Genomic DNA, 27,853 nt, shown 5'->3' with positions numbered 1-27,853 from the left:
TGGGAATTTTTAATTAATTTCTTACTGTACCTATGACTGCAGTCTGCCTACATTTGGGATAATAAGGAGTTAGATATCTATAATTCATTAAAGAAGTGATAATTCATTTCATAAAAATTGTTTTGTAAGTGCAGGGAATTCCTATATATAGACATTATAATAAAAAGGCCAGAATAACATGGTAACCTGGGAGTTTCTGTTCTGGATTAGAGCTGTGACTGTTCTTATCCATTCTTCCGTCTTTACCTTGGAGACCTTATGAATAGAGAAGAGAAAGTCATCTTTTTGTAGAAAAGATCTTGCAGGACTTAATATATTTCCTTTGTAATATAGCTTATGCTCAAAAATTGTACTCAAAATCACACAGAAGATAACAGCACAAAAGACCAAATTTGTTCCTCATATAACTTTCTGTACTCTGATTGGATTCTTAAGCATTAGGGAAAACTTGCATGATCCGATTATCTGATATATTACAAAATGTGGAGCAATTGTATGGTATCCATGTGTGTCTTCATCCCTACCTTCTCCCCAGAGCCTCCTTCAAAGTTGTTTTGTGAACCTGAAGCCAGCAAAGTCCAAAAGGTGTAGATGGGACAGTTTGTGTCCTCGATTGTGTTTGTTTGCTTATATGTCAGTAAGTTTAATCTTTACCAGCATTATTTAAAAATCTTATACGCTACTGTTAATTTCAGCAGTAATTAGCAGCCTGGTAACAAGCTAATTATGTCTACAGAGGCTGTGAGTTTTAAGCGAATGTTTTATTAGCACCCCTAGAAAAGAAACCAAAATCCAAGCAGAGTATTGCATTTAGAGCAGGCACAGATGTAGTCATGGCACTGTGAACCCATCAGGTTACTGAGCAGTTAATGGTTATCCCTCTCTATCCAGCACCTAGTTAATAAAGGTTAATCTCCACAGAAATGAGGGTTAGTTTGCCTGTTTTGATCCAGTATACGATGCAGCGCGTGCATGTTCTGCGTGCTTTTTTCCTCTCTGATATTACTAACATTCGGCACTTGATTTGACCGGGAACTCTGAAATAACTGCCCACTTGAATGTGTACCCAGAGCGCGAGCCACTGAAGTGCATTGCTTACTTACTCGTCGCTGATTAGTAGGTTATTAAAAATGCAAAGTTAGTGCTGTGTTAATGTGAATTTTACTATGTGAAGTTTTTAAAGCTGACTGCTGCCGTTGCATGTTCTGCTCCTTATGGTGTTACGGGGCCCACTTTCTCAGGTGTTGGAGGAGCTGTTCCCAAGCAAAACCTAAGGGGAGGTTTAGGTTGGATATTAGGAAAAAATTATTTCCAGAGAAGTTTGTCAGGCCTTGGAACAGGCTGCCCAGGGAACTGGTGGAGTCACCATCCCTGGAGGGGGTTAAAAGGCATTTAGACAAGGTTCTTGGGGACATGGTTTAGTGACAGAGTTTGGTTGGGTTATGGTTGGACTCGATGATCCTGAGGGTCTCTTCCAACTGAAATGATTACTAACTTAGGTACATGACAAAGCATTCCTGTGAATTATTTGCAAGGGTAATTCCCATTATATTGGACTTCAGCATTCATATATTGTAATAATAGTAACTAAACTGTGGAAATACCTCTCAAGGGAATGCAGCTCCATAGTCAAAGCTGTGAAATACCTGTTTAACAGCAGAGTAATAGTTCACCTGCAAATAGAACTGCTAATGTAAGAAGTGCTTTTATTTTCTCTATAGAAATTATTCCATCTAAATTGATTTCAGCACTTGTTTTTGTTGTTCTGTGCGGTAAAAAATCTGAAAACTTGTTTTAAGGAGGCAGTCACGTTTTCCTAAAAATCAAGAGCAGAGACATTGTGTAACTGGGCGGGGAGAAGCTCTTCTGTTCAGTAGATAGAGAAGCAGCAGGAATTGCCCGTCTTGTTCTTGCATATATAGAAATACATACTGAAAGGAAACAAATGGCCAAAGCATTCCCACCAGGAATGCAGCAGTGCATTTTCTTTTTATTTGGAGGCATAGCTGGATGGCTTTAACATTAAGCTGTTTCTGCACAAAGAGTACTGAAGACTCTGTTATCTCAGGGTTTCTTTCTGCTTTACTAATATTTCTCTTGCTCTGCACATGCTGTTAGAACTAGCAGACAAGCCGCCTCCTCTGGCTCCTTCAGGACTGTGCCGGCAGGAGAAAATGGCAAAGAGTGACACAAGTGGGACCCACAGAGCTGGTTACAGCTTCCTAGGGCAGGCACCGTGCTGAGGGCTGGCTGATACAGCCAGAAACCCTGAACACACAGCTCTCATTGGCTGGCTTTTTAATAAATAAAACACTTAGGATAGTTATCTGGGGAAGGGAAGGTTCACGTACCCCACAGTAAATGCATGTCTTTAAGATTTTCATGTTCAACCTTGACCGCAAAATCATCCTGGCTCTCAAACTTAGTTTTCAGTCTTCAGCTACTTGTTATATCTTTGAGTTTGAAGGGGCTGAGAAGGATAATTCTGGTCCCTCCTTGGAGGCGCAGAGCCCACGTACGTCCTATCTGCAGCTGCAGTGAACTGTCCCCTACTGTGCAATCTTTGCTTCTTCCTCTATCACAAGGAGTCATGGTTCTGTAAAGTAAGCAATCATTCCTTTCTTTCATGTTTGTGGCCTAACATCATTAATAGTGACAGTGCCGCTCTGGGAATCATTTGCTCGCTAGATTGAACAGTCTCTCTGCTGTCTCAGCATTGACAGGTTGCAAAATGTTCAATATAGCACTTCATATTAAAAACACATTGCAGCAACAAACCCATTAGTAGATCTAAAAATCAAAATAGACTCTCAGAATTCAGAAGTAGCATCTATATCAAATGTTAATGTATTGCTCTTTCATAGCATTTCTCATCTGTGGGTAGCAGTTCTGTATATAATCATTACCATCCACATGGCTTGTGAGGTTGTATAAAGGCAGACAGGGAATGGGAGTGAAGTGAGCCCTTGGTTGAGTGTTTAATCCCAGGGGACTGCAGCCACCTCATAACAGTGTTTTATGCTTTATATTGTTACACTAGAAAAGTACCTCTGAAACCAAATCTACTAAAGAGAAACAGAACCTAGGAAAGGAAACTAAAAGCAGACAGTGAGAAATCTGAGTAGAAAATGTGTTGCCTGCTTTATAAATCTAAGTGGGTGCTGATGGCCTCAGCGCAGTAACTTTAGCACATTTTATGAGTGGCATCTCACATCCAAATTGTGCTTCTTTATATATATTTATTGCAGAGCTATAAAAATAAATTTCAACTGAAACAGGAGTTACTCTTTCAAATACAGTAATGTTACTTTAGATGGTGGTTCAAATGCCACTGACAAACACAAAGTCATTACATAGAACAATTTTGAGAGGTATTTTTAAGGAGGATGGTGCATTAAGTATGTTTCCTTCAATTGTTGGATCTTCGTATTTTTGAATATTTTCTTAACTGTAGATTAAATGCAGTACGTAACATTCATATGTAAGATTTTATCAGCAGCAAAGTTTTATTTTGATTAATACATATGATATTTAAAATATTGGGTAAATTCCAAATAATTCTTGTTTTTAAATTGGAGGGCTTTCAAGAAATGTCAAGTGTTAATCTTAGGCCTGCTCTTAAATTCCAATCAGCTAAAAGCATAATTGTTCACTAGAGAGTGAAGTAAATGACCTTATTATATACAGTGGCTTAAAGAACTGTGGGGAGAAGGTCCCCAGATGGGTGGTGGTGCACCGCAAGATGTGAGGTGATGCTCTGTGCGCTATCCCTCTGAAGAGACGGGGATAATCCGGAGAGCTTTTGGAGTTAGTGGGACTTGGGATTTTCAATGGGGTGGTGGGGGTGCCAGCTGTTGACGTTTGGATGGGAACGGAGCGGTGCCATTAGATGCGTTACATTCTAGAAACTTGAACTCATTTTTTCAGCTTTGTTATGTGGGTTATATTTTTGCTAGGGCCTGGGTTTCTGTGTGCGTGTGTTGTTTGTGCATGCCACCCTTTAGGAGCAAGCTGCAGAAATACATAGGAAAAGGGAGTAGTGTCCCTTGGAAACAAGCAGTGGATACTGGTGGATATAGCTGATTTCAAGTAAGACTGGATTCCTTGATGTGTAGCTGTAGGTTAAAGATGTTTCTGGATTCACTGTGGATTAGAAAACAGTGGTTTCCCTTCGTTTTTAGGTACCTCTTGAAATCTGGTCCGTTTGCCCTCTGCGAACCTTGGCAAGGCTGTGTTGGACTTGACTGGTTCCTGGGCTGCCTCTGGCGTGACATCTGAAGGGAAAGATCAAAGATTTCCCCAGGGAAGATGGAACATGGGCCTGTGCCTGTGTTCTCGCTATTTAAATAGTCATTTGGCCAGATTCTGCTGCGTTCACAGATGCACAAACCAGTCTTCCATATTCATGAATGCTCTTCATCTGCTTTGACAAATGGTATAGTCTGATAATTGAGTTTTCCTCTTTCGGCTTCTATTTAACCAGTCCACCTTGGGTTCAGAAATCCGGAGGCTGATGAATCCAAAGAAATCTCCAGGTGAATTTGGCCATTTACTTTTTAACTTCAGCTGGAGACTTATCCTACGAAAACCAGTAATGTGTGTTTTACTCTTAGTTTCTATGCATCTTCTGCTGTTTTAGAACATAGTGACTTTTTCTCTAGAATGGATTTTTGCGATATCTTTCTGCCAGCACCTAAAGAATTTCCCTGTATCCTCTTCTGTATTCATAAAGTTTATAGCCTGGATTATGATGGGCTAGAGTGCAGGAGAAAGGGCAGGTAGCTTTTTGCTGTCAGGGGAGATGAAACACAACAAGGTTCGGTGCAGGTTCCAAATCATGCTTTAAGTAAAATGTAATCTTTCCTCTTCAAAAAAACGTTTACGGTATTTCATCAAGTAAAACCAACAGTATCAATAACAATGCCATCCTCTTACTAATATTACCGGTGTACAGTATTGCATTTAGTTTAACTGGCGCAGTAAAGCTACCTGACCACTAAATGGCACTCTTTCCTTTTTAGAGCCAAAACCAGGATAAAGGTGCTTAAACCAAGGTAGAGGGATAATACGCAAATGTATGTTTTGTTATTATCTACTCTCCAAATCGTTGGTTGCCAATGAAATAAAAGTGACTTATTTATTTGTTCTTTGCTGTGCGGTTTTTATGAGTGATAGAATCTGAACAGCCCGTGCTGAATTCGCAATGAATTGAGGTGTCGCGTTGGTTCGTAGGTTTGTGTGTTCTGTGAACAGCTTCGCGTGTACCACAAAATGAGAAGCAACTGAATTTCTTCGCAAGTTAGGTTCTGAGGATTTTCAGACGTATTTACATGTGGTTACCAAGCACACGGTCAGTTAACAGACATCTGTGTGTTCTCCAGACTTCTGCCCTGTGCAGAGGAAAATATTTTTTGGAAGAAATTAAAACCATGTAGTTTTATATGGATTTTTCTGATACATGATTCATCTTTCCCTCTGTTAACACTGTGGGGCTTCAATGTGAAATGTCAGTACCAGATTTGAAAATTACAGGAAAAGGAATAAGATTTGGATAACTTTCTTAAGGAAAACAGTCTCAAAAATACCTCTCCATACTAATGTTATTTTGCTTGCCATGACCACTTGTATAATTAAACCCACTGCTTGACAGGTCAGGATAACTGAAGGATCTGTCTTGCACCCTTGTAGCGTGGCCTTGAGCAACCAGCTTTGGTGACTTCCCAGTTAGACGGGGCCTCAAGTCATCAAGTCCAGTCTCCTCAGTACCAGAAAGTTATTGGTTGATTTTGAATGTCTAAACACAGACAGCCACCGCTTTAAGTTCTGGGTTTCCCCCCCCAATAGTTTAATTGCTCTTAAAGCTTCAGTTTAACTTGTGATATACCTTGTTTAGGGAGGTCTGGAGTTGGATTCCACACAGGATCACATGCAGCATGACGAACGCATCCTTTTGGGATATGAGGTGGTAACTGAGTTGAGCCAGCGTCACCAATTCAGTATTTGTACAGCCAAGGCTCGCGTTGGCCATTTTTGCAAAGGAAGCACATTGAGTCGCTGGTTTGCCGTGAACCAAAACCCCACTGCAGAGGTGCAGTGACAGTCTGCACTGTGTCTCTCGGGCTACAATCCTCCATTGGGCTGCATTCAGACACTCTTAATACCGTCCAGTTTAATGGCTCCTCAAGGCTGCTGAGCTTGCCTGACCTTTGTGTCAGTTTGACCCTGATCCTTTTTGCCAAGCATAATCTATTGCTATTTCAATTTATTTAGCTTTAAATTAAAATACATGGCCCTCAAAACTCAGATTTAAAGCCTTAGTGATTTTTTTTTTCTACTATTTGACACTTTTAGAGGAAGTGTGAAAAGGCATCAGTGTAACGATCGCTGTTTTATTGCTTTTAAGACAGATGCGTATATTTTGCTTGGCATATCCTTTATCTCCAGCATAGATGGTTGGCTAGCAGTCCCTACTTCTGAAAATCAATGGGAAAAATTATGCTGCTTTTTGACCATTAATTGGAAGAACTTGGCAGATGGTGGATGAACCTGGCACAGCAGCGGGCTCTGCTCTTCCAACTTTTGCATCAGGAATACTGTACTATTGACCTTTCAGAAGAACCGCAGCGTGTACCTGTGCCACGTCACATCAGATGGCCAAGTTTCATTTGGCGTTGAAATCTAGTTAATGACAGGCAACAAACACATCGTATCACAAAATCCACAAGCTGTGTAAATGGGCGCTGGGCTCAGCCTTGGCCAGCAGTGCCTCTGAGGAATAACGTGCAATTAACTTTCCCCAATATGCGTTTGTTGTCATTTCCCAAGGAGACTGATTTTTATTTGGTATGTGGTGTTAGATTTATTAAACAGTACCGGAAAACTGATTTTATAAAATTTGGACAGTTTTAGCCCTAAGAAAAAAAAGCAAAACCTCAATACTGGTTTAGCACATAGTGATCTGGAAGATTCTCAAGGGAAATGTGCAAATATTGGACCTATCTGAGTTATTAACTTAGCAAGGTTCCAGAGCTGGGGCAATTTTAATTGCTAAACAAAAACAATGACAGCAAAACTCCCGCAAGAGTTTAAAAGAAAAAAATGAAGCCACCCATGTTAGAGAGGGCAAAGGTGTGAAATACATTGTTTGCATTTTATAATACTTATGGGGGATGTGTTCTTTGAGAAATCTTTGCAAATCCTCTAATCTTTTCTGTGTCTGCAGTCAATTTCTAACACACGGTCTATGAGTGACTTGTATGAAAGAAGAAATGAGTCAGGAATAACTGTGTCCAACGTGCTGCTGCAGGGACTGCTCGCTGGTTTGCTCGTCACCGAGGCTGGAAAAGGCTCGTTCTGTGACTCCAGGCTCCACTGGGCCTGGTGCTGCTGCTACCGGGTGCCAGGAGGTTAGAGCAGAAAGCCAACCAGCCTCGTACTCCAAAACAAAAATACCTCACATAATTTTTCTGGTGAGCTTTTGTTGTTACAAACTGCAAGGAGAGCTGACATTCTGATTTTCTTTAATAATTTCTCTTGGGAAACCCTGCTTTTGGCGGTTTATCGTATATTAATTGTTGAAATTAATTTCTTGTAACTACAGCTATTCAATAAGAACAACAATAAATTAATCTTGCTTGCCAGTCAGTCTTTATTTTAGCTAAGCCAAGAATAATAGTTGAAGCCAAGAGACTATGCTCCTGCAAGTGCTTGCGATTGAGTTTTGACAGTTTTACTTTGGGTGAATGACAGTGGAGGATATTGTTGTTAGAGTAGTCATTCCTTCAGGGGCTTGTATTGTGCCTACAGAAATGCCCTGCAGGTCTTTTTATATTCCTCCTTTTAAGATGCCAGTTTCACAGTCACTCCTGTTTCTCTCCTTTTCTTGAAGGCAACATGCAGCTTAAATAGAAAACCAAACGTGATCAAAACCAGAACTAAAACTGTTATTCTTCTCTTGGCTGAAAATGGAACTTGAGGGCAGCCGCCTCTTGTGGCTGCTGAAATCCCTGGTGGGATTTTCTCCTTGTTGTCCTGGTTTTGGCTGGGATAGAGTTAATTTTCTACCTAGTAGCTGATATAGTGTTGTGCTTTGGATTTAGAACGAGAATAATGTTGATAATACACTGATGTTTTAGTCACAGCAAGGACTTCTCAGGTTCTCACGCCGTGGCAGGTGCACAAGCAGCTGGGGCTGTCACGGTTTAAGCCCAGCCGGCAGCTGAGCGCCACGCAGCCGCTCGCTCGCTCCCCTGTCATGGGCTGGGGAGAAAATGGGAAGAATAATTTGGAAGAGAAAACTCGTGGGTTGAGATAAAGGCAGTTTAATAACTAAAACAAAAGTTATGCACGCACTTATTTGGGCCACATGTTGTTTGTTACCGTGCATCCTAGATGGAATGACTAAGCCTCTACTTTTTATTCTAACGGATATTCATACTGTACTATTATGAGACTTCCTGCTATTTGGCAGAATTAGACGTTCCTGTTGGAGCTCACATCATTAGTCTTTCATCACAACCTTTCTCTCCTTTTATGCATGTGGGTTTTATTCATGTCCGTGTCACAGAACAAGTCACAGACCACAGTGCTAAAAATTCAAGCCTGTGACATCACCCTGACTGGTAATGTTGCTAAAAGCTAATGAAAATTAGCTGTTACTTTAAAAGCCCCAATGTTAACACTGCAACAGTGCTTTTTTGATATTGAGAAGCAATACCTACCTACTGCATATAGAATATGCTTTTATTTTTGAAGGTTGTTTTTTCATTTCCTGTGTAGGCTGCTTGGAACAATATTTGCTTTAAGTAGTTCACTGTGTAGGAAAATATTTTAGAGGCAGCCTCAAGCATAAATAGATATACTTAGAATGTTTTAGGAGCGCAGTAGTTCCAGCTGAAAAGCGAACCTACTTAATTTTCCGTGAATGCAGTTGTAGTTTCTCCTGGTGTTACTACGGTGATCCATCACTGTGGGAACTGCAGCCAGGAGAGGGCGGAGGTGCGGAGCAGGGTTTGTACAGGTACAAACGCAGATTCTGCAGCAAAGCATCCAAAAGAGAAGTCTGTACAATCCGGAGTGGAAGGTGAATGGGGAATTGCACGTTGTCTTTTCCAATACTGAAGCTGGGGGAGTCAAATGAAACTAGTTAGTAGCAAGTGTAAAATGGGCTCATATAAATATTTCTTCACGTAACCTATGGTTCTGCTTTGAACTCTGCAGGATGCAGATGCTACAAATTTGTGCAAGCTCAGAAGTAATTGAACAAATTCATAAAATCCATGGGGGATTAGTAAATACAGACACAGTCCCTCTATTCAAGCAAGTCTGCAAGATGTCGTAAACTGGGGGAGGATGCTTGAGAAGCGTGAGCAGCAGTTAAGGTGCTGCCTGTCCTGTTGTTCTGTCAGTACTCGAGAAGGTGTGCTGGAAGGGGGTCAGCAGCAGCAGCAGTATCTAGGTGTGATTATTTTAAGAATATGTCTCCATCAGTTCCCATCTCCGCAGGATCCTTAGGTGACAGGCATGCCCTCCCATTTGCTATCAACACCAAGGGCAGCATCCCATTAAACATTAACATTAAAACAAGCAGCGTCACTGCTTCTTACAGTTTAATTCCTTACGTGTGGAGCACAGGTCAGTAGAACCAAATTTCACATGTGGCTGTTACTATATTATCACAGCGGCTTGTAACAGCAAACAAACATAGATTATAAAAGCAAGGGTGCAGGTAATCGCTACAGAACTGCGAATGTGAGAAGAATTCCCTGACTCCTCAGCGCCACATGATGTATTGGTGTGGGCAGCCTTCAGGAATATTACCGAAGAGCCAGGAAACATAAGAACCCGATAGAAAGTAATTTGTTTGCCTGTAATGGGTCTGTAATTGTTGCTATTACAAAATTTCTGGTTGGGACTGTACTGTGTTTAAGAATTGAGCCTGTGGTTTTATTGCAGAATTATTACAGCAAACCCTTTGGGGACTGCGAGTGTGTAGTCTCATTCTCTGAAGTATGCATTTGGCCAATATTGGGAAATGTTGCTGTTTCGAAGGGACAAGAGGCCCTAGAATAACTGTTGAACTAATAATAAAAGAGATCCATTTAGTTCTCTGTTTTTCCCAGAGATCATCATCAAATCTAGAATCAAGCAACAGGAAAATTAGCCTATTTTTAGTTTTTAATATTAGGCCTTTTTAAAGTTGATGGTCAAAAATGTCATTTACCCAAATTACCTTGACCTTTTGTGTTGCTTTAAAGAGTCTGAAAGTCTCCTTGGGCTTTAGAGTCTAATAACAAAGTATTAAAAGATTTTGTTGTGCTTCTGGGGCTGAGAAAGGGTATGGAACTGAACTGGGGAGAGTATTTAGCGCCTTCCACCCTAGTGGCGGTCACCTGCTTTTTTACCAAAGCAGAAGGTTTTTTAGCAGTTGTTTCCAGCTTTGATGTGTCTATTGAACGCTGAGAGCTGATCACTTTAAACTGCACAGGCAGAAGTGTCAATATTTGGAGTTGTCAGAATAAGTGCCCAGCTTTTTAAAATCCAAAAATCCTTCACTGTTTTGTCTCCCCATGTCATGAATCCCTTATGCTTCATTGCACACGGCAGCTGAACATTTCCCTTCTGTTTTCTTGGAGCAGGTAGTACTTGCTCATTTCATCTCCCCACAACTTGCATCTGTGTCAAGGGAGACTTTGTTTTTTGATAGTGATGATAACCAGATTTTGCTCTATCCTTTATTAAAAAAAAAAAAAAAAGGGAAAAAATGTGTACAATTAACAATAGATGTTGTAAATGACACCCCTAGAGCTCAAAAATCTTTTTAGTCTCCAGAGAGACACGTTCTATTCAGTAGCTGTCGAAGGCTTCCTACTGTCCTATTTAGGGAATTAAAGATGTTTCAGTGGTTGGTTCAAAGTAGAAGAAAACTGTTTAATTAGTCATTCTCATTGTTCTTGAAAGAAAGAGAAAAGGGGAAATAAAAAATAACAAATGTTTTTCTTCTGCAGATGTAGAGATCTGTTTAGATAGTGAATGATGTGGGACTGCTCACACCACCGAGGGTCAATCCAAACCAGCACTCCTACTCATCAGAATATGGGGTGCTTGGAAAACACTTGGCAATGAAAGAGAACAAACCATATGTGTCATTAAAATAGAAATTGAAAATCTGGAGAGAAATGATCCAACTTCAAAAGCCATGCAGCTCTTTTTTAATAGTATTAAATGAAGTCAGACTGTTTGTCTTCTCTTTCTGTAGAGCTGTCCTTTACATGACTGTATTCGGTATGTAGTGTCTTTTATTTCACTAAGAAAAACGTTGTTGTTTTTTAATAATAGCAAAGATGTTCCTCCATTTGTATTATTTCACTACAATTGTTAGCTGGTTCACATAATGAATGAATTGTGAAGAAAGTAGATGCAATGATACTGAAAAAGACCATCTCACTTCTGTTGAACTACTTGTTTCTTTTTTTTTTTGAAGGTATTCAGTGTGTAACACATTCAGAGATACTAAATACCAATCTCTTAAAGGAACTGCAAATTCGACACGAGAGGTTTCATGGTTAAAAGGGATAATCCCTTAGTGTGTTGGTTTGGTATTCTGAGGTCTGTAATATTTTGAGAGATTTGGATTCATGAAGAGTATGAGATGTGGACATCACTAATGGGCTTTTTTTGAGTGATGTAAACCACTTGTACATAAAAAGGAAGGTGTAGAAAAGAAGCTACACTTAAGAGAAGTTTGAAGTGTAAAATGAAAGCAAGGCTCCTTCAGTAAAACTGTCCCCATCCCCATCAGTGTTAAAGTTGAGAGCACATTCAAGCACATTCTTATTATTTTAATGCAAGTTATGAACTGATAATAAGAGAATACACTCCAGTAGGTGAAAATTGCTTGCTGCTGTGCTGTCGCTATTTCATGACATTTTAGTTAATTATAATGTCCCATAATGGCTTATAACTGTGTGCACGGAGGCTGGAGATGAAAAGGAGGAGTTGCAGTGATTTTTCAAAGGCCAGAGCAAAGCGATCGCTGTCTGGGAGGGGAGGACACTGAATTCAGTGAGCCCAGATCACTGGGTGACCGCCGGATTTGTCTTTAGCTGGAAATGAGGGGATTATACAACTCCTATATAGCATTAATTACTAAATAAAAGCGATTTCACAGTTTTATTCACTTGTGAAATTTCTGTAAAGGGCAGGAGACCAGCAGTGTCATCTGTGTTACTTGTGGTTTCCTATTTTCTCTTTCTTTGTAACTTTGCTGATGGACGGAGGCTGATCCAGGGAAAATCCTGCCCCGTGTTGCTTTCGTAGTCACCAGACCTTTCACAAGTTCTGAAGTAATAACTACATATTCAAGTGGTACCCCACCTCTTTTAAAGAAAAATACGTATTTATTTCATCCTTTAGTCTCCCTTTTTTATCAGTGTTTCAGGTTAAAATTCAGGCACTGAATATCAGTATCACTCTTCTACAAACCTGTATTTTTACAATCCTTAACTGTAAGAAAGAGTCAAATAGACATAAATGTTCATGCTCAGTCACTCGTTGCAATGAGGAGGCACTATTTTGTATTGCACTTTGCTAGTAGACTGCCTGCTGGTTGCAGGTAACATAGTAGGATAAAAGTCACCAATTTTTTGTTTTCTTTTGTCGTCTTTCTAGTTCAATGTGTTTTGCATTAGTTCCCCCGATAATTTGTTCTGCATGAAGCTACCAGGTGTCTCCTCCTTAAGTACCTGTAGGCAATACAGCAAGTTCTCTTTGGGTATGACCATGGTTTGAGATGAGTGTTGATTGTAGTGACAAAGTTTTGAGTAGCTCTTGTCCCAAAGAAAAATTGGGGTAAGGTTTCGGTACTGTGTCTTAGTCACTTAGTGCAATGTGCACGTTAATATTTAAACATACAAGCATAAGCAATGCTGGAGAACATCAAATGCATTAAATGTAATTACATGTACTCCACAAAAAGATTTTCTTCCTGCCAGAATCTGCTCGCACTCGAGCTGTTTGTGCTGCTTGTCGAATGGCTCGGAATTGCTCTGAAAACAAAATAGACCTTTGCACTTTTTCAACCTTTGTAGAAATACCCAACCCTGTTCTGACTCGTTCCTTAAAATCTATTTTCTGGCTGCCTTAAAGCAGCAGTTACTGATCCAGAGCGGATCTTGATGTGTGAATTGATGCTGAATGGAATGCGAGTGCTCAGGGTAAACCGGCGCAGTTGTTCTTGACCCAGTCAAGGCAATATGCAGGGAGTTTTACTCCAGTTCTGCTTCTCTTCTAAGAGGAGCAGAGGTTATGCAAAAACATGTTTTCTGTGGGCAATGAGGAGGAGGCACGTGGTTGTGGAGGATAGAAGGCGGGTAAGTCTTCAGAAGCAAGTCTTCCACTGATAAATGTCGCAGTTCAATGTTCCCAGCTGTCACAATCTTGCATAACTATATGTACTTGTAAAATACGTTCTTTCTGGCTTCCAGTTGCTGAGAATTCATAGCTGTCATCCTTGTTTTACAGGCTGTGTATTGACTGTGTATGTGCATGTGTACACTATGTAAAATAGTTGTATATGTTCTACGTATAAAATACTGTGTGACTTTCTGCTTGAAAGATAGGTCACCGCATTTCTTCTTGTTTATATATGATATATGATAGTTCCATAAATCCAGAATGTAAGAAGCTGCCGTGCTTTGTTCAGTACAGCCCGCTCTTAATTCCAGTTTTTATTTGGCTCATAAAGATACACCTTGGCTGTAAAGGAAATCTGTACCCTCAAAATCACCAGGAGTGGTGACTGCTAAGTACTAAATTACTAGTGATAATTGCAATTTAGAACTTAGAATACGTGTAACTTGTAACAAATATGATTGTCTGGAGGTTGGGAACTTTTGTGTATTCCTGTGTTGGTGCTGATTGAGCCAGATGCTCAGCTGAAATACACGATCATTCTTCCAGCTCTGTATATCATCTGAGTCATATCATCCAGCACAGTAATACATTAATAATTTGTATTAATGGAAAACATGAGTTAATATATCAGATATCACTCTTTAAAACTGAGATTTTTTTTATCTTTGCAGTTTGCCGGGAAGACTCATACCAGTCGATAGTCTCGTGTGCTGCCGTAGTACTTACCCCTGTGGAGCCAACGGTGGATGCGAGGAAGAAGGAACAGATGATAATGCCCGATGCGTCTAAACAGTGAGTTATTCAAATAAGATGAGCTTTTCCAAGTGCAATTTAAATGTTAGGCCAGACTCTTTCTTGTGGACGTGCGTATGCACCTCCTCTCTGTTTCATCGTTTCCAAAAGCAGAAATTGGCGTGAAGCTGGGCTGCTGCTTCTGTTTGTCAGCCTACCTTTTTCCCCAAGGCTTTTGGTAATGAGGTATATGGAGGGAACGGGCATTTATACTGTAAGAAATGGAGTTTTTAACAAGCTTAATAAGATGATCCTTTCTGTTTAAATAGTCCTTTCATTCTTGCACCGTTTTTCTAGTCAGCAGTTGATCTTTAGAAAGAATATCAATCCTAAATGCTCTACTCATCTGAGATATTTCAGTATTTTCAGCGACTACTTTACTGCTGTGATATAAGATATGATCTCTTCAAAAGTGTGGTAGATGTCTTGCATCAGATGAGAACCATACCCATATCATGTGTAGTAACATTTGTCTTGCAATGTCAGCGAGGATGGTTGTTTTTTAACTGGGTGTTCTGCCTTACAACAAGTTGGCTTCAGTTTCCTGGGGCAGACTGAGAGCTCCCAGTGCACGGGGCAGCGAGCCCACGCTGCTCTGCTGCTGCGTGCTCATCAGAAGTGACCACAGAAAACCCTTCACGTGCTGCTAGTGCTTGCAAAAGCTGTAGTGAAATTCAAGTACATCATTTGGATGTACAGGATTGACATTTAAGCAGGTGCTTATGTGCTTCATTTGATTGGTATCTTTGCTTTCCATGTCAGAAATATTTTCCTGAGCGTTAGGAAAGGTTTCCAAATGAAGATCCTAGGTAAATGGTAGGACAGGAGGTAATGATTTTAAACTAAAAGAAGGTATATTCCAACTCAGCATAAGGAAGAAGTTTTTTTACAATGAGAGTAGCGAGATGGTGGCTCAGGTTGCTCAGAGAGGTGGTAGATGAAAAGGTAAAAGGTTGAAAGCATACTGGTTGTCACCCCGCTATATATATAAAGGCAGATGCTTAAGATACACTTGGTTCAAGATGGGAAATTTTACTTTGTTTGTACTGTAGTGTCTGGAAGTTTCTGCTTTATTTAAATTACTGAGAAGTATGACCCAGACCACCGATATCCACTGAGTCCTAAAGTGGCAGCCTAACACCCAGCAACCGAAAAGTCTTCTCAGCTAATGGCCTTTAGTAATCGTTGCAAAATACTCTTGGCGTATACATTGTATTTAGAGCCATGAACCATAAGACACAGCTATGACTGGATAGGAGATTTGTTTGAATTTGAATTTTGTCCTGAAATATTTATTGTGTAATGAAATGGGAATGATTATGTATATATGAAGACTCTTTAACCTCTAGAGCAAGTCTAAAAGGAGATGTAGTTGAAATACACACAATTTTACCTGGTTCCTTGAAAAGGGTGGTTGCTTTAAGCAATACAGGCAGAGATGGCTGAGAGCTTCTAAGAAGCTGAGCACTGTAACAGGCTTAGGAAATGGTACAGCAATTATCTTGACTGGAGATCTGCATCTGAAGAGTCGCTGTTCTAAACTGTAGCGTTAGTCACTTACGGGGTTCATTATTCTAACAAAATTACGGTGTTTTCCATTGTGCCACGTGGCAGCAGCTGCAACCCTGCAGAGCACATGTACCATCCGCTGGGCTGACTGTGCGGGGCCGGTCAGACACGGCGGCCGTGGGAGCCAGGGCTCCCGTGGGGCACGTGCAGAACGACTCACTTGTTCAGTTGGGATTAAAAAGAGAAGAAAAGTTCCCTATGAAAAACAGACTTAACTTTCAGGCAGCCTGAATTCACGTCCAACATAGACACTCAGAGCGAGGATTGGTACTCCTGCAGCTCCGTGTATGAAAGCAGATCTAAAGCTTTTATTTAGCAGGTTCGAGGGGCTGAAACAACTTGATTTTGGGGCAGCACAATGAAACCTCAAAACAAATGCTGTGGTCTTACTGTCTGCTCTTGTTCTTCATTTAAAAAAAAATATGATAGTGTGAGCATAAAATCAGTTCTCATGTACTTATGTTGTATAGTGGTGGTTAGTTTTGTATTTCACTAATCAATTCTTGGAGCACACTGCACAGTTGGGGAGGCAATGCTGAATCCCACGGTTCACCTCCATACCCAGTTTTGCCTAATGAGGATTTACAGTTGCTGTGAGACTTTGCTGCAGGGTTGTACAGAACTAAGAGCTTTGGGAGAAGGCCCATGAAATTCAAATGGGGAGAAAGAGTGAAGTGCCAGCTGTACCCATTTATTCCTTTTTCTTGTATGCTAGTAGGTCCAAAATCTTCAAAAGCATCCAGAAGTTATATTGCTGGAAAATTGGGGCAAAAATATCTGTTAAACTTCTTTGACTCAAGCTTGCACAAAATTAAATGGAAGTGCTTAGACTCCAGAAACAAAATTGTACTTTCTCGTATGTAAAAACATTGGCTGTTGCTAAACCATGATTAAAGTTGGGTTTGAGCCGCAGCCAGTGATTGTATTTTACCATCTCACAAGGAAGTTAAAGCAGGCTTGAGTCCATAGTTTTGTGCAGCAGAAACATCAGTTTGAGGAGCATTCTCCAAATGCTGAGGAGGTGGGAGGGCGTGGTGGCAGGGAGAAGGGACCAGGGATAATTTGGTTTGTAATGTAGAAGTCTGGTGGTTGTATTAAAGTACAGCCTCGGTTCTTACAGATTAGATTCCAAAGCATAATTGCAGCTCAAATATAAAAATTAATCAACTATGTTATTACTTGTGAACGATTAAAGCATTGTAAAATGGAAAACAGATATGAAGGAAATATACTTGCACATGTAATGCCAGGATTGTGAAGTACTTAATTTGGTTAGACAAATGCATTGTAAATTAAAACTAGAAAAAACAGTTCCAGTACATGGCAGAGATGTATTTGGTTCACTTCCACCCTTATTTAATAATATTTCTGAAGCATAACAAAGAACAGGGTTTCTTGGTAGTTTCCTCTGTCACGGGAGGGTGGGGGAAGGAGGAACGTCAGAGGCAAACTGGGCAGGTTCCCGTTGGCGGTGACCTGGCGTGGCTGTTGGGCTGCGCCGTGCTGTTCTGTACGTCCTGCTGAGCTCCCAGGCGAAACGTTCTGGGAATTCTTTTGAATCTGATGAGCGAAACCAGTGGTGTGATGGTGCTGTTGTTGGTTTTACTGAGGGGTTTTCTAAACCGTGTATTTTGCTGACCACTCCTAAAGCCATCATCCTGTGCAGCGGCTGTATCAGAGTTTACTCTGCTAGAAAATAAACTGCTCTGAGTCACGTCATTGTGACTTAAATAGCAATACTGCTGGAGTGAACTGAGTTCAATCAGCGCACCGCTTAAAAATGTAGGAAGTGCTTTGTGCCTCCAAGTTGAGATATTGCTGCATCCTACAGGGAATGAATTATTTGAAAAAATATATATACCTGCTTGCTATGTTTCTTATGGGATTTCACTTTTTGTTTTGCAAAACTAAATGGGAAGAGATGCTCCAGAAGTTGCATAATTAAATACTGGTAGTTCTAAGAGCAAGATTTAGCTCTGTTTCGTGGAGTAAAAAGAGATGTTAGAGAAAGGAGAGAAATAATTTTAAGAATAATCCCCTTACCCCCACATGCATCTCCAGTTTGTTTTGTCCTTATTTATTTTTTCGTCAAGGTAATGAAGATATAGAGGCAATATCCCTCTTACTCTTGTATGAACATTTTCTGTGGATGTATGGATAACGCTGGGAGCAGGGATTTTAGCAACCAATCAAAATTTGTGTTTGCACGGAGTATTGAATACGTTGTGATTTACTTGCATGGCTTTAGTGATGATGGAGATGAAGGCTCGCTCTTTTTCTCCTCTTCTCCCTCCTGGCTTTTTCCAGGCAATCCAGTGGCTGTGTCACCCGCTATGTGGGAGACATAATGCACCTACAGCTTGAAAAACAAACCCCAAACCACCCCTTGCCAACTGGGAAATGCGGAGAGAGGAAGCAGAGGAGATGAAAGTGAAGGGACACTGCACCAACACATGAAGACACATGCGGCATTGGTGCAGTTGGATTGAGACAGAAATTTGCAATTATATTGCAATAAAGTGAAGTTGTAATGACAAAGTACTGTATGAAGCAACAGTGAATTTAAAATAGCTGAATGCTGCAAAAATTATCTGTACAGGTGTGAAGTGGGTACAAGTAAGTTGTTCATCCTGTGTTCCAGGAGCAGCGTTGAGCTCTGTTGGACTAAGGAGGTGGACTGGCCAAGCTGCTGTTTATCAGCAGTAGCCACCATGTCAAAAGTTCACCGATGCTCCTGAGGGAGGAATGGTGGTTTGGTTTTCTTTTCCCGTGCCTCACCTGTGAGGATTTCATGTGATTCATGCACCAGGATCATTTAGTAGCTCTTTGTGGATATGGCAGGATTTGACTCCAATTGTTTTGAGTACAAATGGTTTTGCTTTTGGTGTTTTGATCCTCTCTCCATCACTACACAATGGAGTAGTACGTAGCTTTTGTTGCATATGAAAAATATTTGCTGCTGGTACATTGATTAAATATGTAATAGCATATGTTGCAAATATATTCCCATATTAATAATCCAGATTTAGAGCTTCCATCACAGCAGCCCACAACATCAGCTTGCGTACAGCTTTAATAAATACCTCCAAACGAAGAGAAGCAGGGAAAGATAAAGAGGCCGGGGCTGGCATCACAGTCATGAGGTTGCTTTTGCAGAAGCACACACCCATACATCACAGTATGACATCGGCAACTAACTGTTTATCTGTCTGTTTCTTTATAAAAGCAGCCTCCTCGGTTTCTTTTCCAAGGACCAGTGTGCTCTATTTGGGATAACTCATGTGTATGGGTCAGTGAGAAAGCACAAGTGCTCAGAATTAGGATTACCATATTAATTTCTAAATCCTGTGCTGGCATGTGGGAGGAAATACATCTAAAAAATGGCATTTAAAATGTATTTTACTTCAATAATGGATGGACTTGAAAGGGAGTAATGCAAGTAGGATGTGTAATGATAGATACTATTTGTATTTGTTTTCAAGTTCTCTACTCTTCAGCTGTGCTACAGTGCAAAATTATACACTTCCATTAAAATGCAGAGAATAAATACAGTGCTGATACAAACTGAATTATTGTTTGAAGTAGGCAGATGGTCATTATTCTTCATTTATTCTCCCAGAAATTACTTTTTTTTTTTTTTTTTGAAGATGTCAGCTGAAGGCAGGAATGCATTTAGAGAACGTGGAGTTGGGTCCAAGTGCGTTACAGGAATATACCACCAAACTGAGCCGTAGTTCAGAAAGGAGTCGTATCCCCATCCTGGTAGGGAGTTTCGACATGAGCTCTAGCGAGGCTTGTTTATCATCATAGTTGAAGTTGAAATGACTCAAATTCATTTGTTCAAAAAATATTCAATACTTCCAGCTTTGTGCTGTCTGCATACTTACTCCCGAATTATTTTTTTAATATGATACTACATAATGAAATACACTAAATGCTTTAAGTTCCAAATTACTGAAAGCGAACTTGAATTTATGATGAATACCTGATAGACTTCAGGGAATCCATAATTTAGATGGCAGCAGAACATGCTGATTCCAGCTACAATAATAGATTATACTTGAAAAGGCAACAATTAAATACATATAATAGAATGGTTTTGGTTACTATGGGAACAGTTAAAGAAAGGGTTTTCAGCACTGTGTGTATACAAGAAAATGATGTTCTTGTGAGTCAAAGGAGCCAGGAAAGCTTTCAAAAGAAAAGACTAAATAACATGAAGTGTTTGAAGTGAAAGCTTTTAAGTATTTCTCTACATTATATCACTGTTTTTGCGTTCCCTTTTCATACATTCTCCCCGTTTTCCTGCCACTAATTTTTGGAGTTTGCGAGTTTGAGTTGCGTAGCACAACGCGCTCTGTAAAGGGAACGAGTGAATGAAAGAGCTGTGTGGGTGAGTTCTTGTGTTTCTGGTGCCATTTACAAGAGATCTAATCCTACCTCAGAAATCATAGTTAGATCAGGGCACCCGTACCGTAGCTTCACACTTTCTTTGGCATAGTTTTCTCTTTAGTCCCTTAATCTGGAAATCATTAATGCAAAAGCTAGAGGAGGATGAAGTAGGGGAAATTATCAGTTCTGGATTTCACTGAAGCTTAAGTGTTCAAATAGGATTACACAGTCACATTATGCATGTTATACTTAATCATATTGCTAAGCCAGGTGTTAACCTTACTGCTTTTATTATTTTTTGGCTCTAAACATTGTAGTCTGTACTTCAAGTTTTGTGTTTGTTAAAAGAAAGAACATCAGACAGGGGGAGTTCTTAAATCATCAAGTTTGCAGCAGAGCAAATATTAAATAAAAACATTTAAATAATCTGTTATACTTGATCTAAATCAGGTATTTGTGGTTTTCATACTTGTGCTTGTGTGATAGCCAGAGTTACTTTTCTTTGCTGCAGTTTGCTTAAAGTTAGCCTAACTTAAGGGAAATTGCTTCCTTCACCTGATTCTGAACTGTTTTTCCTTAGACCCTGAACCCTTTCAAAAATACTTTCCAAATGTATCCTCCTTATTATAGCTAATGAAAAAAGGTCAGCAGTAAATAGTCAAAATAAAGAGCAGAGATTTCAAATGAGTTCACTTAATAACACATCACTGTGATGATCTTTGAACCAGTAGCTATTGGAGGCAGCAAAATTTCTGATCTATTGGGGAACTTGTATAAGCAGCATCTTTGGGTGTCTTTGACTGTACATGAGGTTCATAATGGTCAGTTTTGTCACCTACTTTTTCTTTACACCAGGATCAAACCAGAATAATGACACAGACCTAATTATGGAATCAATAATGCAGAAAGAATTTAATCTACCTGTTTGTTGCATTTTGGCTGGGGAGAAGGGGCAGAAATAGTTCGTACAAAGTGGCAGCCTGTGCCATCGGTGTTGGGTTCCCGTGTACCTTACCGATAAATCAGGCGGTCCAGGGCAGCTCCGTCACTCGTCCTCAGAGGGATCTTGTCCCATCACAGTGAAGCTGCAGAGAGATTTCTCGAAGGGTTAGTATATGCAGCTATGCCTGTAGGTGTCAGTGGTTCAATACAGCGCCATGACTGGAAACCTGAAATAGCTGCTGAGCGACCTTCCTTCCCTGGGCCCTGGAAACAATGGGTAACTTAGTATTTTCTTTTTCACTTGTTAGATTTACTGAAAAAAATAAGTATTTTAGCTTGAATGGCATGCTACCTAAATTGATTGGAGTGTGTCTGCATATCACTGGCATAAGTAAATAGTTACATTCTGCCAACTAGCTACCTGGAAAACATAGCAGATGAATTATTTTAACAATTTATTGTGGTTGATGCAGTTGATCAGTGTTTGAGGTGTTTTTTCAAGTCTGATCTAGATTTTTCTTTTACCTTGTTATACCTGTTTCTACAAATTCTTCATTGATGTTGGGGGGAAAGAACTTGAGATTTTTGTATCTATGACACTGATAAATATAGCATGTAAGTTTTATTCTTTTTTGGTGGAGAATGAAAGAACACATGCTGGTCTTTGTTCAGTCATCATGGTTTTCTTACCAGAGGGGTTAGCTGCTTTGATACAGGCATCTTGTCTTCAAGGTGTCCTTGCTTACATTAGGACATTGTTTTCTAACAGTCACTTGTATTTTGTGCCCAGGACTGCTGCTGAAAACATAGAAATTCCCTTCAGCCCAGGCTCTCTGTGGACGCTGATGGGCAGAAAGCAGCTTTGCTGGCTCGCCGTCTGCTCCTCGGCTTTCTTGGGGTTATGAATCCCATTGTTTATTGATGACACAGGGATAAACTTGTTCATTCCAGCACACCTATGAAAAATTCATGCTTGTTCTAAATATCTCTCACCTTGAATGGTATTGGCGGCTGTATGAGCACATCACAGACCGTAATGGTCTTTTTAAATTTGGTTCACAGTGGCTTTATCCACCTGCCAAAGCAAAACTAAAGAAAAACCTTGGCTCAGCCAAAATGTATAGGGAAGCTCTGACTGACGATCAGGGGGTTGCTGCTGTCTCCAGGCAGTGATAGACTAAGATGTGTCTGTGGTTCGTTTGTTTGCTTGTTTCTCTAAAATACAATGGCTCTGTGTGTTAGATCATTTGAAAGGCAACAAAGTTCACAGGAGTCAATCGGATTCATAGAGTTTGATGCTCAAATCCCCCACTGAGAAGTGAGAAGAGATAGAAAAAGATTTGACAGTTGTCTACTGTATTACTCCTGTGTCTGAAAGTCACAGATTTTGATGTACTGAGTTTTGCAGAAATTGTAGTTTACCATAAATATACTTTCATTTGAAGTCTGAAAGTGTCATAATGAAGATAATGTGTTTTAAACATTGAACTGTGGCGCTATGAAGATCTGCATGCTTATTCCAATTGAAGGCTGTGCGTAAGTCTCTGTGGCAAGCTCGTGCTGTTTTATCCAGTGTCCTTTCATTCAGTAAAGCAAACTGGGATGATACATGTCTGTGAAAGGTAAATATAAGTACTTTTGCATGGCAATATTTAAAGAACTTTAGGAAAATAAGTACTGAAAACTGAAAGAAAAACAGAAATTAAAGCTAAAAGCATTCTCATTTCCAACACAACTTGTTGGAAATGTTCAGGTATTCAACGGGAAGGTAGAAAAGACAAAGCTGATATTCAAACAGGTGAAGGTTGTGTCCTTGTAAAGAGTGGACTCTCATTTTGAATAATTTAAACTATTTCTTTCTTTTGAGGGGAAGTTTGCAGAGTGAAAAAAATCTCTTGCACCGTTTTAACCATTAAAAAGAAATTTGGTGATCTCTTACCTTTTCTATCCTTTATTACATGCACATTTAAAATTCACTTTGGATATTAATGATACTTATAAATCCATTTGCTACCCACAGAAATTTCACTAGAAAAGACTGAAATCTTTCAGGGTAATGGAGTTCTAACTAAGTATTAGTTATTAGGTACTTAAGATCTTACTTGTTCCAGATGGGGAGGCTTAATCTGGATCATAACCACTTCTGATGGATAAGGATAATCACATTTTGAAAAATAAAGAGGTTATTCCCAGTATTCTAGTTGAATCAGGTAGCAACTCTACACCTTGTATAGAAGCTTTTCTAGCCAAACATCAACTTCTGGAGGCTCCAAACCTTGTTCGTTGTGCTTTGGCACTGCACTGAAACCTTCCAGCAGCGGGGCAAGTTTAACCGGCAGTCTTAAAGTCTACCAGAACATTTAGGGACCGATTTCTACGTGCTTGCACAGTTTTCTCAATCTGGAAATTGCAAACCATCAGCGAGCGGCACGCTGACTTTGTGCAGCATGTGCTTACATCATAGTTCTTCTCAGCTGTGGATGGTAAGTGAGGATCCTTCCTTATTCCACCATCTCCCTCATCCCTGCCCAACTTCAGATTAGAACATGACCACCCATCTACTTGCTTGAGTATCGTTTGGGAGCACAAACCTAAAGCAGACGACTGATGGTGAGGAGTGAATGTCTAGAGGGAGAGAATGAAGCAGGAACTTGCTAAAACATAACAGCTATCAACAGAATCAAAGTTTTGCTTTAACGGCAAATCTGCTTCTGGAGCTTTTTGCCCTCACAGTCCTATTCCCTGGACAAGCACCAAGTAGCTGATTTACAGTTTCGAGTTCCAAGGAGATACTTGGGTAAGGGTGTGGGAACAGATGTGTTTTAAGTCAATTAACATGTTTTCAGGCTACAAGATGTAGCACAAGTTGTTGTTCACAGTGTTTACTGATCTCAAATGTTTATTTTTATGGATTTTGAGGTGCCGAAAAATGATTTAGAAAATTTAGCATGCTACAGTAGATGTTAGTATAAGTGGGATTTTGGTAAGAACCCATCCTTGTCAAAGTCAGCACCCTCGAATAACAAAATGGAATAACCAATAGAGTCCACTGCTCTTCACATCTTTTCTTTATATTTCCTATGTAAAACTAATCCTTCTGTGACAATCATTAAAACAAATCTCAACTCGTTAGGATCAACCATTAAAATAAATCTCATCTATGAACTAATCTCAGTAATCATTAAAATAGATCTCATCTCATTAGGAATTTTGGTATACAGGCCAAAAACAGAAGATGAGGAGATTTTGAAAAGAAAAAGCAGTGCAGGTAGACTCTTGATGTAGCTGCTGAATGCCCTTGCCTGCCCTTACCTACCTGCTGAATTCCAGATAAAGCATGTCTGGTGGTCCTACATGAATGGATGAAACGCCAGCTGTCCACAGCGGGGTGCCCTTAGCTGATTCTTCGTGCTGCTGTTTGGGAGAGAAACACAAGTGTTGAGTCAAGTCAGGCCAAAATCATAGTGTTTGAATACAGTTCCACACAGCGGAAACTCAAAAGTTGCATGTGCATTTGCTCTTATAGTGGAAACGTTCACATTTTCTATTCAGAAAAAGACATTAATAGTGACAGTTTAGGGGAATGAAATTCTTCACTTCTGAAAATTCCATTACATCAACATCCTAAAGTGTCTTTTAGTCACTGTGGATCAAAATCTTCTCTGAAGTACAGTGCTCATATTCACCGCCCATTAAATTCACCTCTGCCTTGTACGGACTTGAACTGTTGATCATTGTTTTGTTCTTCAAATAAAAGGAAGTCGGTCAATGTGAGTTGAAACCTGTAGCTCAGCTGAATGCGAGTTACCCATGCGTACCTGAGGGCACAGTACAGACCATTAATGTTTAATTAAATGTAGTGGTCTGAGTGCAAACCAGATCTAATCACTGTTGATTACAATGCAGGAATGAGCAAGTCTAGTTAAGCAACTGAATAGCAGAGCTATGGGGGACCTAAGGAGCAGGGGGTATTGTGAAATGTCTAACACTAGCGCTACTTCTGCACCGGGAGTAAGTTATATAGATGACTTTAATTAATGCCCAATAGTAGATTCTGGTACCAATGAATTTCTAAAATTAATAGAACACTCGTATGGGAAAAAATAGCTCCCTACAAAAAGCATCAGCCAGAGACATGGTGCCTTTGTATTAACTCAGTCTTGAGATAAGCATTTACAACTATACTAGTTATTGCTGCGGTTTTAAAAGCTCGATATCTTCCTTTAATATCTACTTTACTTTGCAGGGAGACTTTTTTGGAAACTCACCGATTGTATATATAATTTATAACGGCATAGTTTATGCACTGTTTCCCTAAGGACACAGCAGGGAATGCAATGCTATCTTTTTCTCTTAAAATTATAGTGATACTTTCAGCCCAAATAATGCCATCTTTTTCAGATGGTTCAGGGCTGAATTGTTCCAGAATAAAATCCAGACTTTATTCTGAAATCTCATAATCTGTATTTGGCCTAACCCAAGAACATAGCCTATGGGAGTATTTAGTATTCCTACTGAGCTGAGAGGATACGGACACTAATCTGTACCCTTAATGTTGGGGATAATCCCTCTAGGTTTTTCTCTAAAGAAACTTCCATGGCATCCTGTTAGGCAGATAATAAAATACTCAAGTTTCTATCAGTCAAAGCTACGTTCGCAGTGTTAAATACCCTTTTTTTTTTTTTTTTTTTTTTTGCTAAGAAGCCGCATTCTGTGGTGTGAAATTTCCTATTCTTATTTGATATGCTGTATGTTTGACAATGTGCAGACAAGCAAAAAGCAATCCCACCAGGGACGGTTTGTTAGGAGGCCAGAGACACCCCGGCCCCTTAGTTGTCGGGCCATCAGTCGCTTAATTTGCTGAGCTCCCTGGTGTATTGGGTTTACTCAAATAACTGCAGAAAAATCATTGTAGTAAAGTCTTGAGATTTTCCGGTTAGCTCATGCTGGTTGAAGCCCAACAACATTGCTTAAATCTGTTTTCTCACTGTTGCGAGCATTTTATTACAAACACCTTAAAGAAATAAAAAATCTTGCTCAGATTATATCACTACTCAAGAAAAGGGTTGTGTCGACATGTTCCCTTTGAAAGATTTTAGGATGGTTAGTATGCAGTAGCGTGCAGGATCTGAGGAGCAGAGAAATCGTTTGCCAACATAGCACAACATAAAAAGCTCATTAGTTTTGCATAGGCTATTTAAATGGTATATGACACCTATAAAAATGTTATATTGGAGAAAGCTGTTTAGAGATGGTTTTTAGTGCCCTCTGTGTGGCCAATGGAGGTTGGTTCTCATGACGTGATGCCCTCAGCCGCTTGTCTGCGAGCCCATCACAAGAATTTTGATGAAAGAGTTTTGTGGAAATCCAGCATTCTCTCCAGCCATTTGAAATGATCAGCTTTATACCCCACTTCACTCCAGAGGAAAAAAGAATCTTGTCCTTTCTCCAGCTTGTTTTATTTTCTGAAGAGGGCAATGTATGTTTAGGATGATCAAAGCCAAGGTGCTGATGAACAGTGCAAGCAAAGGGAATCTCTGGAAAACTCTGTCTGATTTGTGACTAACATCTAACATAAAATTAATATTCCAAGCTTGTATATCCTGAATTCAGGAGTTGTGTGTGTATAATACATCATGTGAAGAATAGCTCCTGCCTTTTTAGATGCCAGACGTGCATACGCCTACGCAGATAAAACTCCTTGGTGTGCGTTGGGCGTTTATTAAGATATGTGCAATGCAGCGGCAGTTGTTGAAGATTCACTTGAATGACTGAGAATCAAAATTGGCCTCTTTTTTTTTCTCCTTGTGAAAGTAATGTAAAAAAATCATCTCCTGTGCAATAATCATAATTTCATATAAAAACATAACCTCATGTGGATATATTGGACCTCAGGGAATATCAGCAAAGGTTAACATCAGACAAGAGAAATAAACCATTACTTTTTTCCACTGTCAAATGCATGATAGGGGAAGAAGCTTCATTTCGTTATTGAAACATTTTATTGCTCTTAAATTTGTATTTGTATCATATTATACTGCATTCTTATGTTGCCTCAGTATTTCCGTAGTGCCTCAAAGTCCTATAAATGAAAAAATATGATATTGCCGGGCAATTTAATATCAGTCTGATGAACAGTAGCGCATGTCGCCACGTGCGATCGATAGTACTTGCTATGATCAAGCAAAAGTGAATGGAAAGTCCCAGTCTCTGTCATCAAATATATAACTGAGTGCTGTGTAAAATGTATTTTCACCATGCTAAGGAGGATAAATGAAAGCTTCACACCTGTCATGTCTGGGATGACTTTCCTTATGGGCTCTTTTGGTAGGAAAGGTGAGGAAAGTTTTTGGGGTTTTCTGAGAATGTATCCAGAGTGAAATTAAAACACGGCTATTACCCCTTTTCCTTTTCTCTACAGAAATAAGTGTATTGGGTATTTTTTTCAATGGTCCATGGGTGCTGCTCAGTGTAATGCTGATATATTCTTGAATGTCTTCCATCAGAGAAACACATGGTGTGAGTGAGTGACTCTCATTAAACCCATCTATTTGCAGTTGCACACAAAAAAGCCTCTTCTTAATTGCCTCCCTGCATGTGGACAAGAGATTAAAAAGAAGCAAGATATAAAAGACTAAAAGAGCATAATGACATATTCAAAACATGAAAGATATGATCTAAATGTTAAAAAAAAGGGAGAAAAGCTTGAAATCTCTTTGTGTTTCCCCCAAGTTAAGTAGGAGAA

General features: G+C 39.8%; 1 protein-coding gene across 2 annotated transcripts in view; it reads left to right on the top strand.

The window, feature by feature from the left end:
* Positions 1-27,853, top strand: part of CCSER1 (coiled-coil serine rich protein 1) — a 413,875-nt gene that overhangs the window by 87,655 nt on the left and 298,367 nt on the right. For both annotated transcript variants that reach the window (XM_082050532.1, XM_082050533.1), the window contains exon 5: positions 14,085-14,205. In XM_082050532.1, coding sequence (XP_081906658.1) covers positions 14,085-14,205 — 121 coding nt within the window. The remainder of the gene's footprint in view (positions 1-14,084; positions 14,206-27,853) is intronic.

This window comes from Streptopelia decaocto (assembly GCF_964273445.1).
Source record: "Streptopelia decaocto genome assembly, chromosome: 4".
Lineage (NCBI taxonomy): Eukaryota > Metazoa > Chordata > Aves > Columbiformes > Columbidae > Streptopelia > Streptopelia decaocto.
This window is presented reverse-complemented; position numbering and strand designations above follow the sequence as displayed.